Source organism: Crassostrea angulata, chromosome 1, assembly GCF_025612915.1.
Source record: "Crassostrea angulata isolate pt1a10 chromosome 1, ASM2561291v2, whole genome shotgun sequence".
NCBI lineage: Eukaryota > Metazoa > Mollusca > Bivalvia > Ostreida > Ostreidae > Magallana > Magallana angulata.
Genome location: NC_069111.1, coordinates 17,528,205 through 17,546,069, shown reverse-complemented (window position 1 = coordinate 17,546,069; position 17,865 = coordinate 17,528,205). Strand labels below are relative to the sequence as shown.

Below are 17,865 nucleotides of genomic sequence, written 5' to 3'. Positions count from 1 at the left end.
AGTATTTAACATTTCGGACGAAAACGGAAACTTATTTCATGTTTCTTGCCAATCTTAGTTTTATTCATCATCATATGCTGACATTGTAAAATTAATGTTCAAAACAAAGCTTTCCTGTCTTGACATATTTCAAGATGTTAACATATTGCAACTAGTTCATTGATTTATTTTTTTTATCGACCTCGGTATGTTAATTTTGCGATATTCCGGAAATTCAAGGGCAGATAACTGTAGAAACTGTCAACATTGCCATGTGGGTCTCATCAGAGATTTAATTTTTGGACCGTTGAAAAATCATGAAGATCAAAGTATTAAGTAGAAACCCAGATGAATACAGACGAGAAACAAAGAGAGACATCCATAAAGGTGTGTAAACGCTTGTTCTGTTGTAACACCTGATACTTAAAATGGTATCAGGAGAAAACGTACCCAATAGAAAACGTACCCAGGAGAAAACGTACCCAATCTCTAGGGTACGTTTTCTCCAGGAGAAAACGTACCCGGATACGTTTTCTCCAAGAGAAAACGTACCCTATGAAAATCATAATTATACTACTTAATAGTTTTAAATACTATTTTGCATAATGAATATACAGAAATGTAGGAGTTTTATAGATATATGAATTTAATACTTTATTTTTTTAAAGGGGTTGGACATATTAAATAATTTTCAAATGCTACTTTAATGCATATTTCAATGCATAGATGTAAAGAAATATATTCATTTTATGAATAATATCTTTATAATAATTGTAGCAACTTTTATTTTAGTACGAATTTAATAATGACCTGTCATAAAGTGTTATCTGACTACTTCTTCTAATTATCCATTTATCGGTAGCCTTACCGATTTGAGTTTCTCCATGTGAGATCCCCTGATTTTAATTATAGTGATAATCAATTAAATACCTGAGCAGCATGTCAGTGGCGTCAGAAGCAAATTGACTGTTCAATGTTACATTTCGTAGTAGTTTCCATGTGAACTTGGTTTTATTAAGCAACTTTGTTTTATAGATAAATTTCAAAAAGTGCAAAAAAAAAAAAAATAACGCGATATCGACTTCTTGAGATACTCATCATTTAGTTCTCCAAATGAGATTGCAATAAAAACTAATTATTTCACGGTCTCGTTTATGGTGTATTAATTGTCGACTAATTAAACTGCTCAGGCCATCTTCGTGTATGTGTATGTTACAAATTATTGTCTTAATAATTTAAGTACGTGACTATGCATTTAAAAACAACAGCAACAAATGCTACAAATGTTCATTGTATATTTTATTTTGTTTCATTTAAGAATATCCATGAAAACCATTATTTATTATTTTCATAGGGTACGTTTTCTCTTGGAGAAAACGTACCCGGGTACGTTTTCTCCAGGAGAAAACGTACCCTATAAATTGGGTACGTTTTCTCCTGGGTACGTTTTCTCCAGCATTCCTTAAAATAACATCCGATGATCAGATGATGTGCTTAATTGTCATCCTAATTTCTATTTGATTTCAATTCAGTAAATGAAATTGTTCATTACATTATTCGCAAAATGAATAGGGTATACCTATAGCTATAAGATCATATACACAACTTCTGTACAGATAATTGAGTTTAAATTTTTTTTCAGTACAAAGAAATTATGACCCGAAATTGCACCCATTTGAAGCTCCTAGAGAATATGTTAGAGCACTAAATGCAACAAAATTAGAAAGAGTGTTTGCTAAGCCATTTATTGGAGCACTAGATGGACATAGAGATGGAGTAAACTGTTTGTGTAAACATCCTACATCTCTGAGCTTTTTGCTCTCAGGAGCTTGTGATGGAGAGGTATTTTTTAAAAAATAACTTGATACGTACATCAATAATGTAGGTCCATTTTTTATTAAAGAGTAAATGATCACGTGAGTTTTCATACAATTAAAAAAATTTTTTTTAGGTACGTGTTTGGAACTTAGCCAAGAGAAATTGTGTCGCAACAATTCAAGCCCATGAAGGCGTAGTCCAGGGAATGTGCTTTCATCCGGATGGGAGAAGTTTCCTGACTGTAAGTTTCCTTGCAAGTTGTGCATACAAATAATTCTTTTTGTCTTTTTTGATATTGTCAATGTTGTACATACATAATGCTTTCAAAAAAAGACAGAATACTTTAAGATCTAAATGACCGGTGAAATACTTATACAAATCATGATACTATCTTTATATTTGTATAAACTACTTTTATGACTACATATTATATGCACATTGTTAATATGTTTTGACATATTGATGTACATTTGCCCGGCTTTTACAAGTTCATGTATGTGTATGGACTTTTTTTTATATGTAGAATCTCTCTTTTAGGCATCTGTAATCTTGTATGCCCTCTGGGCCCAAAATTGGAAATAAACTATTATTATTATTATAGTTTCTGCTGCAACACATTTTTTTTATTCCAGTGTGGTTTGGATAAAGTAGTCAAGCAATGGGGAATCTCAGAAGAATGTACTATTAATGAGGAACCCATAAACACAATACTTGGGAAGGTAAAATGGAGTTAGCAATATAAGTATAAAAGGTGAAGCTCAGAGTTACATGTCTGCTTCTCACCTATACACCTGTGATCTCAAATTGTTCATGTTGAATCAACATTTGTATAAGCGATATTTAAGAATGTGTTCAACTTCAAACAAAGCAAATATAATCAATTGCCAAGCTTAATTGGACATTGAAAAAAAAAAAAACAAACTTTACAGTTTATTTTGATGTTGATTCCGCTCTTTCTTTTATAGAGTGTGTTCCAGTACATGGACCATCACCAGTCAGAGAATATTTTTGCTACCTGTGGTCAGCAGGTAGACATCTGGAAGGAGGACCGATCGGAGCCGGTCAGAAGCTTCACTTGGGGGGTGGACAGTACTCACCATGTCAAGTTCAACCCCATTGAGGTCAGTGGCTATGTCAAGACTATTCTTGTGTTATATGTTTTAATTACGGTATGCTTATTAACTTGGTTGGGTATGTCAAAAAGTATTTTTTTTTTCATTATTTTCATTATTACACTGTATCTTTGTTAACCTTAATGAGTAATCCGTACATGTATCAAATAAGCTTTGTCCCTCTGTGTGAAAATTTGACTTCTCACAAGACTTTTAAAAAGTCTTATCAAAAGCTCAAGAATCTCTTGTGCAACTTGATAGATAAAAATTACTTGCTTTTTTCTGATATTGTGGAAAAAAATACTCAATACGATATATTTATTTGTTCATATTTCAGACAAACCTGCTGGGAGCATGTGCATCAGACCGTAGTATTCTGTTGTATGATCTGAGGGGATCTACTCCACTACGAAAGGTATATATAGGCTTGTACAGCTGTTCAGTGTGGGTCTGTACCAGAAATGGAACTGCAATGAACACTCTTCATGTCTTGCTATGACAGAAAGCATTTTATAGCATTGTTTATCGAAGTTGATAATGTACAGATGTATTTAATATGAATGTGCAGCTTAGTTTGATTTTAAGATCAGCTCACATGCTTCGTGTATTACTGATTTCAAATGTAAGTGTGATTGAAGCAAAGAACTTTGTATAGTTGTACCAGACAGTTTATACTCATTGACGGTTGATCAGTATTTTGTATACATTACTGGTAATCATAACCAGTCTAGACGGGACTCCCAAAACGGAGTTAACTCCCAAAACGGAGTCTTTGGCTCCATCATGCATTGCGGTAAAATGGCGTTTCTAATGTAAACAACGTGCGAGTTATGCCCCTTAGTTCTAAATAAATCTCTAAAATTGGCCAAAAACACGACGAAAATTAATTCTACTCTTTCAAAAACATTACCGAACGTTTATGTGTCATGTTAATGCCATATGTTCATAACCGTTTACTTGTATTACGTAAGATTAATTTTTAAAATGAAAAATTCACCCAAAACTTCGATCACGCACAATTATAACTGTTTTGAAATAAATTTAACGCTTGGATATGTTTATTTATCATTGTTTGTTAAAAGTATAGTCTCATTTCAATCTTTTTCATGCTAAATTATCCAATTATCTTGAATAATTATGTATTTAACATGGTTTCCTAACATCGCAAATGCCGCGAGTGATTATAATTGTTTTGATGATAATTATCAGTTCAATTTAAAGAGTTTTTGAATCTAGGGTGACAATTTGTTTTATTTTCCGGGCTTTCAAACAACCAATCATATTTTTTAGATACCAAAAAGACGTTTTTTAATCATCGCTAGAGCAACCAGTTTTTGTTAGTATTCGAAGCTTTTTTCGTTTACGCACTTATCAATTTGTATGTTTGATGATTTTAAATTGTAACACAATACGAAAGAAGTGAAATTTAATGCAATTTACCTTTTATTAACGATTAAATTCCATGGAAAACACAAAACTATCACTTTTGAAGCATCGTCCAAACGTCCATCTTCGAAGAGAAATAACTTTCTTAAGTGCAAATAAACCCCTATTTCGTGCAAATACGATCGATAGTAAATTATATCCTGGGTCTTTTAAAACTTGTTAGAAGTCTGCCAACACATGCAGCACTTTGCAAGACGATTTCTTGTTGACCCCATGTTTTCATTAAGAAATCGCCATATTTTGTACCAGTGCGCATGCGTAGACTCCCAAAACGGAGTCCAAAATGCTTGCAGAAATTCACTTCCGTTGACTCCGTTTTGGGAGTCCGTCTAGACTGATAACAGCAGTTTCTGCGAATGAAGTCAGTAGGCATTGATGGTTATGATATCTATGTTCTAGGTGATTTTGTCTCTGAAGTCCAATGCAATAGCCTGGAATCCCATGGAATCTTTCGTATTCACAGCAGCTAGTGAAGATTATAAGTAAGTTGACCCAATGATACAGAACTGTATTGATAAAGGAATTAAATATGTCATTTTTCATACCTGTCAAATGTAAAAATATGATAAGACTGTTAATTTGTTTTCTGCAAGAACACAAGTATTGGTTTCATTCTCAGTAGGATCTCTATTAACAAGTTCAATAGCAGAAATCACTTATATTTATTCATAAATAAGCAATGAAGTTTTTTTCTGTTTGATTAGTTTGTACACATTTGATATGAGAAAGCTCTCAGCTCCCATCATGATGCATATGGACCATGTAGCTGCTGGTGAGTGTAAATCTTCACAACAGATTAAACTAGTGTAACATGATACACGATATAAATTATACACATCTTGTATATTTAAATGTGTTTAATACAACTTTATCATCAAAATCTTTACAGTGATGGATGTGGACTACTCTCCCACTGGAAAAGAATTAGTGTCGGCTGGATATGACAAGTGTCTGAGGATATTCAGTGTTGACACCAGTCGCAGCAGGTGAGGAAAGGAAAATTGAGACATTTATCATAGATACTTGTATATTTGACTTGTTACAAAGGCATATGATAAGCATATATATACATGTACTATTCCACAGACAACATACATTATGAATCAAATGTATGATACTCTCCATCCATTTATTACCATGCTTTTTTCTACATTAAAATTTGTAGCACAATGCCACTTTTTTTTGAAACCTTATTTCTTGTACATGTAAAAAGTATTTTGAGATCTTTATCAACTAAATTTATGATACAGGGAAATTTACCACACCAAAAGAATGCAGAGGGTACGGGTTGTGCAGTGGTCTCTAGACAACAAATACATCATCTCAGGCTCCGATGAAATGAACATACGTGTGTGGAAGGCCAGGGCCTCTGAAAAACTTGGAATGGTAAGAATCAATAACAGGATGAATGGAGGCTTAAAGCATTAATATCATTACTGTGGAGCTAAATGTAGGTTGGAAAATTTGGTTTCTGCTTGATGCCAATATATGGGTGTGACTATCAGTCTGTGTTCTTTGTCTCGATGGATCAATGATTAGATAACTGACACAGTATACAAGAGGCAATACAGTATACAATTTGCATACAGTAATGAAAATGAGTTTGAACATCACTAAAATAAGATATCATTTTGAATTTATTTTTAAAAGCAATTCTTCATACTAGAGTTTATGCAAGTTTTAATTCCTTATTCCAATATGATTTATTCTGGATATTGTAGCTGTCGACAAGAGAGAAAGCCTCCATGAACTACAATGAGAAACTGAAGGAGAAATTCATTCATCACCCACAAATCCGGAGGATAGCGCGGCACCGACATGTCCCCAGACAGATCTACAGCCTGTCCAAGGAGATGAGGATCATGAAGGAGTCACGCAAACGAAAGTAAGTCACGAAACATACCGATCATTGAGTGGTATGTCTTTACAAACAAAAGAGAGACTTGGAAGAAATAGGAGAGTATTTTTTTGGTGATACATGTATCAGTAAAACCTTACTGGTTTTGTTTTTACATTTTTAATTTTTTTTTGAATTTGTGTTAGTGCACTGTGCTTCTCATTTTTTATTTTTTCATAAATTTTGCAATGATGTTTCGAGACGAAATACTTGTGTAAGAATTGAGGAAAGGGACAAAACTGAAATTTTATTTTATGTTATTTGAAACTATAACTTTAATAAACTATTTTGCTATATACATTAAATTTTATTAACAACTAAATATCTGCAGATTTACTTTAACAAAAGAACTCATGAATATTGTCCATTGTTAACAGGGAATCTAACAAGAGGAGACACAGCAAACCAGGAGCGGTTCCTTACGTACCAGAGAGGAAGAAGGCCATTGTGAAAGAAGTGGAGTAAAAAGAGCTGATGACTGTCTCCATCTCATATTAAAGAAAACTCGGAAGAAAATGTGTTCACTTGATTGTTACTGAATTCATTAATTTTAAAAATATTTTGCGGAAAATTAAACAGAAAAATATTTTTTTTTTTAAGTGCTCTAAAATATTTGTAACATCTATATTTTTAGTCTTACTGTCCAGCTTTAAACTACTGGTACTGTTACATGAACTTCACTGCTATTTTATGCTGATTCAAAATATATGTGTGATCTTTTATTTAATGACCTCCAAAAAAACTGTTGAACTGCTTCATAGATTTGTGCATTTATCACCGTTTAAAAAGTCGTGAGTAGCTTACTGCTGGAGTTGTCAGCCAAAATTGTTTTGAAATGTAATATGTAATGTATTTCATTTTATCATAATATTAAATGTTATTTAAATTGAAAATAAATAACTTGAAATACAGAACAGTTTAATTTGTTTTGCATGGAATACCAGTACTTCTTACCTATAGGGAAAAATTTAATACATGTATTATTTTATAGTTATTAAACATGTATGATAATAACTTAAAAATAAGGTACATGTTACATATATGTTCATTACATAACCTCATTTTTCGACTCTGAATTTATTTACTAAATCCAAGGTAATTAGATTTACAGCACTTAGTTCATACTAGATCTGATGACAGCCAGGACACCAAATTTGAAAACTGCGTTAATTTTTGAAATTTTTTTATCTAGCCATACATTTTTCTCAAGTACCATCTATATTCCAATTCATACAGGAAATAATTTTAAGTGGTATATTTAATATTCATATATTATCACATATATATTGCTTATGGGCGTCTGAAATATTTGAATTTAATTTTCTAGATGGAGCATGCTTAAACCACATTGAATATATCATTTCAACTTTCTTCACTACTCTAAAAAATGTTCATGTAGCAAAAAAGTTAGTTTAAAGTGGTGTTAAATTGCTAATCAATGAGGAAAGGGGGTGTCGTTATGGAGAGGACTGCATATACATGTACACCTGTACATATATATCTTGCAAATCTCTCCGCACCTATGCACGTAAAAAATCGCTCGTGCTCTATTTCATAAACGATTCCATCTCAAATTTATTATTTAACTAAATAAAGAGGTGATTTTATGATCTGAATTTTTCTTTAATACACTAGCTGGTTAAGATAGGAGCGCCTGTAGTTTTCTCAGAGATGTTTTCTTGTATAAAAACTATGCATATCCATGCATTTATTTTATAGAAATTACGAACCCTCGCGTATTTCATTTCTCCCTTTTTAACGTGACATTCCCTCTCTACAACTAATCAATTAATAAAACACAATGAACGTAATCGGTGAAGGTGTGATATGAATATTTTTTTCTATAAATCCGAATCATTGTAGCTTCAGAAGTACATAGTCGTAAAAGCAATTAATGGGAACTCAAAAGAGCGAGTCGGAAAACTATCATTTTCGACGCTTGTCTTTAATAAATTGCCAATAAAAAATAGTCTTAAGATGCTTTTTCATAAATTTGTGTTTATTTTATTTGCTGAGTGTGTCATTTAAGGTGGGTCGCGGGTTTATTCCATAAAGAGCCCACGAGAAAACATACCCTGGACATTTGTCAAATTGTTCTTTAGGATTTACAGTTCAGAGTAATTTTTTTATCAAATTTGCCTACGCTATTTTTATGCAACATCGATTTGAACTTGGTATTGTTAATGGTGCTGTTTTTACGCTTTTCTAATGAAATATATATTAAGGAAAATGAGCATTTTTCGAGATGGAGTTATTTTGAGAAATTAAAATATCTTTTAAAAAATTAAGAAATTGAAAAGTTTTATGCCCAAAAATACGCTAGAAATGCTGCTATTTTATCTTTATTTCTGATTATTTTACCGAAAATTCCTGGCATCTGTAGAACGACGTCAACTTCTACGTCAAAAGAGAGATAACTCTGTTTATGATCCATCTTAACTGTGACGTCATTGATTGTGACACATGGCGCCAAGAGACAAGTTATCAAACCAAGAGACGTAAAAATGACGGTCTCTGAATACAAGAAGTCAGTCCCTTTTCCGAATAATCTTGAAATTACGAAAGCAGTGCAAAAGTATTTCAAAGCACCAGAAGGTAATTAATTTACTCTTAAAGTTGAAATTCAAAGCGCAAATGTACATGTACCGGTTCGATCATGTACATATTGTACAAAATTTCGATCTTTTAGTTAATAACTCAATTTTAATGCCAATTACTTTTACCTCAAAGTTGTCATTTTTTTTTTATAAAACCAAGCTCTTCCGTATGTGGCAAATAAAACATGGACAAAAACAAACAAATGTATGATAAAGGAGAGACCGGATGATCTGTGGGAAAAACACTATGTGAGACGGAAAGAAAATGACAGCAAAGGCTACCAGAGTGCTATTGGAGAAATGTACAAAACCCTGGGAGATGAAGTTGTGCTCAACACTTGTGACTTGGTGCTTAAAACAATGTCAAAATGCTTGGACTCGGAGGTTAAATTTATATTTATCATTTCCTTTTTCTGAAAATGCTTTTTTTTCCCCATAGATTTCTGAAAGTTGTTATTTGTCTTTCATGTGTATTACCAAAAAAAAAATATTGCATGAATGAATTTATATAATTTTTTTGTTTATTTTTATCTTTAGATTAAAAATCAGCCCCTATTCAGGCAGCATGAAGATGGAGCTAAGCATGAGAAAAAGCATGCCATCACATTACCTCCAATAAGCCACACACGAGTTCCTAAGGTATCTTGCTACTTAATATGGCACTTCATTAATTTTTCATAAGAAAAATTCTTAAAAAATGAAATCTTTATGAATAGAAAAAAAAATAGATTTATGGTAAATTTTAAACATTCAAATTATTTTAATTGATTATTGCTGGGAAATAAAGCAAATTTTAGTTGGTTTCACCATTTGAATTTATCTTTATACTACCTTCAATGAGCATTATATCTGACATTAGAATTGATAGTTTTCAGAATCTTGAAATAGGAATGCTTTGAATATGAAAAGGTCTGATACATGTATTATTAATTTTTTTAAATGCAGCCAGCTGCTAAAGAAGATGAAAGTACCAAGACTGATAAACCAGCTATAGAACTCCCAGAGGTGCATAGTTTTCATGAGATTAAGCAGTATTTAGATGAGAGCAAGAGCGTCATACGTAGAGTCTATTGTGGTCTCTCATATGAAGAGTATGTCAGGAAACGCCAGGAAAACATAAACAGTAGCAAACAAGAGCAGGGGAACACCAAGGAAAATGAGATGGTGTTAATGTCACTGACCAATCTACAGCTGGGCCTCCCCAACCTACACACGCTGGAAGAGGAGGAAGAGATGGGGGATCAGGTGAAGGAATGTCCTGTGATCAGGCCTGTTAGAGGTTGTGGAAGTCCGCGAAAAACCCGCAGGAAATCTGTCATGATTGATCCCAACACCAATAGAAGATTATCAGTGGGTAAGAGACCAAGGTCTTGGTTACTGTAAATTCCTAATTAAACGCGAGGAATTAATATCCCAAAAAAATCGTGAGAAGCCCTTCTCGCGAATTTTAAAATCTCACTTTTAAATTTTCGAACATATGTAAACTACATGAAACTGTGATAAAATTTCGACCTTCGCAATTTTATGTTCTCGCGATGTGATGAAAAACCGTTGAATAGGGGAATTAAGTACTCGCGTAAAATAAGTAAACTATAGTATGAGTTACTGTACAGTCAAACATTTTAACAGCAAACATGCTTACAATGAATTCATGCTTACAGTGAAGTTACTTTCATTCCCCCTGATCTTAATAATGTAAAATTTTTGGATAAAACAAATCATGTTTATAATGAATCAAAGTCACTTGTCTTTTGCGCATCTAGAAATCTACATGTAGTTTGAGTGTTTTTGCGTTTACTGTGGTTTATTCATGTTACTGAATGTCTGATAAAGATGTTCTGAGTATAAGAGAACATATATCTATAAATTAATTATTCAGTTTGATTTTTTGACTGTAGATCCTCTGACCGAGAGTTTGATGAAGAAGGAACTGGTCACTCGTAGAATGACCTTGATGTCCCCTGTTACTGAGGACCCCAATCAGCTGATTGGTATTCCAAGTGGAATCACGTAAGCGTTAAAATTAAAGTCAAGCCTTGGTATCTCCAAAAATTCGACTGGACTGAAAAAAAAAATTGGCATATTCAGGATATGAAATACAGAGGTATATAGACCTCCTACTACCTCAGAGACATATCCAAGGTATTTGTTTAGATATTGTATTCAAGATACCAACATTGACTGTTTAACACTAATACAATGTATGTGAAAAAACACTGGTGAGAATTTTAAAATTACCGGGTAAGTTAAAATGAATGACAATCAATATTCAAATTACAGTATATTTACATCTGTAAGAAATAAAAGTCATCATTAAGGAATTTTTGTTGACTTGTTTAAGTTCATGAAATTGTATTTATGATTGTAAGTGATTAAAGTCCAAAAGTGATATGTGTTAAATTCTTGTTTACAGAACAAAGAAGGATCGATTACGCATGGACCACCTTCATTATCTACAAGCCTTGGCCATGATACTGACATCAATCAACAATATGAAGACCAGAGAACTTAAATCAAGGGTAAGGACAAATTAAGGAGAATCATCCAATGCATCCAAAGATGTGAATTAATTTTAAAAGAAAATTACAATACTGTTAATTCCTCATTTTACATGAGTACTTAATTCGTGATTCCACTGTTTAGTATGAAATCGTGAGAATGAAAAATCGCAAGCTCCATATTTTTGTTATAATTCCTTTAGTTCAAAACTGTCTGAAAAATAAAAGCGTGATTTTTAAAATCTGCGAGAGTAGCTTCTCGCAATTTGACGTGGATATTAATTCCTTGCGTTTAATTAGGAATCTACGGTATTTTGATTTACTTTTCTTTTTTTTGACATGGAAAATACATCTTATAATATACAGTTTCTAACAGTTGTGTTATAGAGATCGGTATATTTATGTGTTCTTCAATGTTATTCCAGACTCCTCTAAAACTTGATGCTGTTAAAGCCTTAAGGAAAGAACCAGTTGTTGAAACCAAAACTCCATTTGATAGAGAGAGCAAACAAGCCACCCATCTGTATGTTACATTGCTTTCTCTTTAAAAAAATCAACTTTATTATTAATAATCTGATGTTTAACAGAACATTTCTAGGACAATTTGTTCTTATTGTCATATTGATGATACTTCAGATGAATGCACAAATGCCTGTCTGCACGTGTATGGTATTTCTTACAGGTTACGCCATCAATCCAGATCTCAACAACCCACGGCTCTCCAGAGAATGGCCTCATCATCAGGGCGGGGCTTGCTGGAACAAATGGCCGGAATCACGGGCCTGACATCAAAACTAAAAAAGTGAGTACATGTATCCATAATTTCTTCACTTTATGTAAGAAAGATTTGCGTCATATTGTAAGATATTTAATTATGCTTACCCAGTACATGTAAGATGTGGCTCGATCCTCCATCAGATATCATTGTTAAAACAAATTACATATTTTGTAGTTTCAGTAATATTTATGGGCATCAATTTTATTGGGATAAATAAATAATAATCACAGTTTTAAGGACAGGTAAATTTTAGGCCAATGATCCTATCAATACAATACATTATTGAAAATTGCAATTCCATGAGCATAAATTTAATTTTGAATATCAATTCAAAAACGTAATCCTTGAAATTTGGTAAATGTTTATCAACAAACAGTACTGAATCCACGAAAATTGATATTCAACAAATATTGTTGAAACCACAGTATTGACGATATCTTTTAATATGACAGGAAGTCACTTTGGGGTAGTGTAGGAATTAAACCACAAAAGCCACAGCATCAAGGTCCTGTGGTGGAGACTTGGGAGGACCTCATAAACCTGGAGGAACCTCAGAAAACAGCGGACCTCACACTACAGTCAAAGATCGTGATGAAGGCTTTGTGGTGGAGCAGGTATGAATGCATAGGGCCCAAACTTCCTTAACATATAAACATTTGGTTTAAGCTACAATAGTTTTTATGAGCTAAACAAATCATGCCTTAAAATTTTAGGTAGATCTGATCGTTAATTTGTTGACCGACCATCCTCCTTAATTGCCTCTTTGGGCTGTTTAAGATTCAGGGATGTAGTAGATCACTGTTGCTTCATTAGGCAAAGTGGCAGATAAATTAATTAAGGCCTACATGTATATTTATTTTGTAAGACTTTCAGAAGATAAAAATACACGAACATGGAATGTATGTTATTATGCAATCATTATTTTGACAACAGGAGGAAGGCTATAACACCCCGTGTGGATTCTTTGATGAGTAACGAGGATCAGCCAGAGCCTACCCCCACAGGTCTGGTCCAAAACAAGATCCGCAAGGACCTGCTGTCAGCTGACCACCACAGAAACACTGGACACGCCCCCGCCAAGAAAATGCCAATATGGCAACTGGTCGCCATGGATAAATCTCCCAAAAGTATACAGGAGAAAAAGAAAGAAAAGTAAGAGTGATGTTTTTAAATTTTGATAACTGATCCTGGTTGATAATTTTTTTTTTTTAAATTTACACGGAACCTTTTTTAGCTCACCTGAGCCAAAGGCTCAAGTGAGCTTTTCTGATCACAATTTGTCCGTTGTCTGTCGTTGTCGTCGTTGTAAACTTTTCACATTTTCATCTTCTTCTCAAGAACCACTGGGCAGATTTCAACCAAATTTTGGCACAAAGCATCACTAGGTGAAGGGGATTCAAGTTTGTTCAAATGAAGGGCCACGCATTCTTAAAAGGGGAGATAATTGAGAATTATTGAAAATTTGTTGATATTTTTCAAAAATCTTCTTCTCAAAAACTATTCGACCTGAAAAGCTTAAACTTGTGTGGAGGCATCCTCAGGTAGTGTAGATTCAAGTTTGTACAAATCATGGTCCCCGGGGGTAGGGAGGGGCCACAAGAGGGGGATCAAGTTTTACATAGGAATATATAGAGAAAATCTTTAAAAATCTTCTTCTCTAAAACTATCAGGCCAGAAAAGCTCAAATTAAAATGGGAGCATCCTCAGATAATGTAGATTCAAGCTTGTTCAAATCATGGTCCCCGGGGGTAGGGTGGGGCCACAATTGGGGGATCAGGTTTTACATAGGAATATATAGAGAAAATCGTTAAAAATCTTCTTCTCAAAAACCATTAGGCCAGAAAAGCTCAAATTAAAATGGAAGTATCCTCAGGTAGTGTAGATTCAAGTTTGTTTAAATCATAGTCCCCGGGGGTAGGGTGGGACCACAATGGGGGGATCAAGTTTTACATAGGAATAATAGAGAAAATCTTTAAAAATCTTCTTCTAAAAAACTATTAGGCCAGGAAAGCTCAAATTTGAGTGGAAGCATCCTCAGATAGTGTAGATTCAAGTTTGTTCAAATCATGGTAATCGGGGGTAGGGTGGGGCCACAATTAGGAAATAAATTTTTATACAGGAATATATAGAGAAAATCTTTATAAAAATTTCTTTTAAAAACTATTTGGCCAAGAAAGCTCAAATTGGCGTGTAACCATCCTCAGATAATGTAGATTCAAGTTTGTTGAAATCATGGTCCCTGGGGGTAGGGCGGGGCCACAATGGGGGATAAATTTTTATATATAGAGAAAATCTTTAAAACTCTTTTTCTCAAAACTATTAGGCCAGGAAAGCCCAAATTTGAGTGGAAGCATCCCCAGATCATATAGATTCAAATGTGTTTAAATAATAGTCCAGGGGTATGGTGAGGCCACAATGGGGGATGAATTTTTACATTAATATATAGAGAAAATCTTTAAAAATCTTTTTTTAAAGACTATTTGGCCAGAAAAGCTTAAACTTGTGTAGAGGCATCCTCGGGTAGTGTAAATTCAAATTTGCAAGACAGTCCCTAGTGATAGGGTGGGGCCGTGATGGTGGTTTGAATTTTAACATAGGAATATATAGAGAAAATCTTTAAAAATATTCTGGGAAAGTTTTCGGTCCAAAACTCAGTACTTAGTGTGAAAGCACAAGTTATGAAGATTTAAGTTTGATGAAACCATGATTCCCTAGAGAAAAGTGGGGCCACGAAATGGGGGGGTGGGGGGGGGGGGGTATATAGGAATAGAGAAAAATCTTCTTACACGTACAACAACAAAAAGGGCTTGCTATTTACCAAAAAAAAAAAGGTGGATAAAAATTGGCAGATTTTCATTTTTTTTTAGCAAGATCTTTTGTACTTAGTTGTCAAGATATTTTGATACTGTAATGCTAATTTGATCAGAATTAAGGCAATTGTTGTTCAGGTGAGCGATGTGGCCCCTGGGCCTCTTGTTTAACAAGCTATTACATTGATTGGTAGTAATCCTTATGAGTGTATGGCAGTTAATTTCAGTCAGAAAATTCGTACCGGGATGTAAAAGCGTGTTGAGAAATAGTTAAACATGATTTTGGTTTGTTAAATTGAAATGAAAATTTGATGTTTGTTTGCTGCAAAATATTAATTTCTTTTGTGCATTTAAGGGAAACTCTAGAACCAGAAAATATTGTGGCCAAGAACAAAAAGTCTATGCTTAAAGTCAAACACGAGCTATATAAAGATTTGGAAGGAGAACTGCTAAAAATTGACAGGTAAATTCAAGATTATAAAGTTCTACAGAAAGAAAAATTCAATTTTTTACTTCTGAATTCAAGTTTTTGTCATTATAGCCTTTAAATATGTTGAGATGAACATATTAATAAGAAGGCATGTTTGAATTACATGTAGTTTAGAGTACAAATTTTTATGGGGAGTAGAACACAATGGTAAATGTGTGATGGTCATGCAGCCAGGCTCGAATACTGGTGCAAGTAGAGCACCTGACTAGAGATTCAGATAGCCCAGGTTCAAATCCAAGTCTGGTCCGTAATTAGTTCTCCCATCCCATTACATTTGGTGTTGTGCCTCCCCTGGAACTGACAGGTTTCCTGGGGTGATATTTGATGGTGAGATCATATAGGGTGTAAGGAATCTCACGATCAGACAGGTTCGAATACCAGCTCCAGATAGCTCAGTGAGTAAAGCACCTGACTTGAGATTTAGGGGGCCTGGGTTCAAATCCCGATTAGTCTATCATTACATCTTCCATCCCATTACAAATGTAACAACTCATAGGATTGATTTTTTCTTTGTAATCAAAACCCTTACAGCTGCGTTGTGGCCATAATGGGCATAAGTAAATGTAGGAAGGGATAAATGAAGTTACAGTGAGAGTTGTTACTCGAGAGGCAGTGTTGCTCAAGATGTTTGTTTTCCCCTTCTCCTGATTTTTTTTTTATGACTGAACGACCAACCCTTACATTTTGAGTATCATTTTCAAATAACAATTATACATGTAATAATTATAGATACATTGGTCAACATCTGTTGTAATTTGATACTTTGTACAATACTAGCCAATGGGTTTTTTTTATATCAATAACAGGGAAAAATTGGCCATCTTTAGATTGAAGTACGGAGAATTTCAGAATATGAGTCCATTGTTTGAGGAGCATGTCGCTAGGTTACAAAGCTGTAAAACAGGCAGATCTACACACAGGAATATGGACATAACTAATGTACCTCCTTCTAGATGGTATGTTGTGTATCAATTGCAATGATGCAATAATTCTACTGGTAGTTGTATTTGTTAATCATTTGTAAGCTTAGGGCAGAAAAATAGAAAAGGAACAATTGTTTTAATCATTCCAGTTAATTCACTATCTTTTCTTGTTTTGATGAGATACTGTATACAGGGAAATATTCGCCTCTGTTTTATTTTTGCCCCTTTCGCCCTCGTTGTCAGCGAGGAATTTAAGACTGGGCGAATTCTATGTCACAAATAATATTTCTGTTAAGACATCTGCATTTAGGCGAATTCAAAGACGGGGCGAAGCCGTATGCAAGTGAAGAAAGGCGAAAATAACCCTGTATACAGTACTTGCACATTTGATTTGGAACAACTGAACAATATCTACATTAATTTTACGTACTATTGAACTCCTACTTCCAGGATAAGTAAAGGCTGAAATACTCAACCAAATTGATATACAATGTATTTCATGTGGCTAAACTAAAATGATTTTTTCCCATCTGTAGGTTTGAAGATTTAGAAGATAAAACTCATTCTATCATAGGGTACTGTGATGAAGAGATAAACAAAACGCTTCATGAGATCAGCCGATACTCAACAATCGACAGTAAAACCATTCCTTTAGCAAAGGTCAGAAAACTAAAACCTGATGAAAATGTTCAACACTTTATGAAAAAATGTATATTTTTTTTCTAATTCTGTTTCTTTGTTTACAGGCAAAACTGTGCTTACTTTTGCTGTCTCTACCTGCCTATGAGTTGTTTACCATACCTGTACAGAAGGCTCTCAAGGTAAGTGGAAGAACACTGCAATCCACATGTAATACATAATTGCCCCATGTAATTTTTGCCCTCCTACACTTGCAAACAGTTTTGCCCAGTCTTGAATTCGCCCAGACACAATTGGAGATAATATGAGACATTGGAATTCGCCCAGTCTTTAATTCATTCTCCGACGAGGGCGAAAATAAAATGGTGGCAAATATTTCCTTGCATACATCTTAATATGCTTACCCCCTCCTATTCCACCCAAACATAAAATGAGACACATTTCGATATACAATGTACATGTACATTTGATATTTGAAGTTATCTTTGTTTCTTTGAATGTTACAGTTTGTGCTGGAGGTGATTTTCCAAGGTGAGGACTATTTACTAGGAGAGTGGTTTCAGCACAGGAAAATACCCTATATCATCCAGGATGCTGCTAACACCTAAATCATTCAGTTAATTTCCTTGAATATTTTTGTCAGAAATTTTTTTATAATTAAAATCATGTACATAATACCAAAAAATAATTCGTTTTTGTGATCAAAGTTGTAATCATTTAATTTAAGCATGACGACTGTATTCTACTAAAACAATTCTTAATAAATTAAGGTACTGGTATTAATGTAATACAATATTATTGGTGATTTGGACAATACTTTTATTCTTTACCGTTATCATCTAAAAGTTTATATAAAAACATAATTTAATTTTACATGT

The 17,865-nt window shown here is 33.7% G+C and overlaps 2 protein-coding genes across 2 annotated transcripts; both read left to right on the top strand.

Moving 5' to 3' along the window:
- Positions 1-103: 103 nt before the first annotated feature.
- Positions 104-6,819, top strand: LOC128184994 (DDB1- and CUL4-associated factor 13-like). The gene is made up of 12 exons (XM_052854695.1): positions 104-366; positions 1,622-1,821; positions 1,931-2,038; positions 2,430-2,516; positions 2,763-2,918; positions 3,247-3,324; positions 4,755-4,837; positions 5,060-5,127; positions 5,245-5,341; positions 5,606-5,741; positions 6,077-6,240; positions 6,630-6,819. Exons 1-12 carry the CDS (start codon positions 297-299, stop codon positions 6,715-6,717), a joined length of 1,335 nt encoding a protein of 444 aa, XP_052710655.1. The 5' UTR covers positions 104-296; the 3' UTR covers positions 6,718-6,819.
- Positions 6,820-8,756: 1,937 nt separating this feature from the next.
- LOC128166325 (uncharacterized) lies at positions 8,757-17,610 on the top strand. Its single transcript, XM_052831427.1, has 15 exons — positions 8,757-8,847; positions 9,010-9,233; positions 9,387-9,488; positions 9,795-10,203; positions 10,748-10,859; positions 11,263-11,368; positions 11,773-11,870; positions 12,030-12,149; positions 12,578-12,739; positions 13,059-13,277; positions 15,291-15,398; positions 16,232-16,381; positions 16,885-17,008; positions 17,095-17,169; positions 17,494-17,610. Exons 1-15 carry the CDS (start codon positions 8,757-8,759, stop codon positions 17,593-17,595), a joined length of 2,202 nt encoding a protein of 733 aa, XP_052687387.1. The 3' UTR covers positions 17,596-17,610.
- The last annotated feature ends 255 nt before the right edge of the window (positions 17,611-17,865 follow it).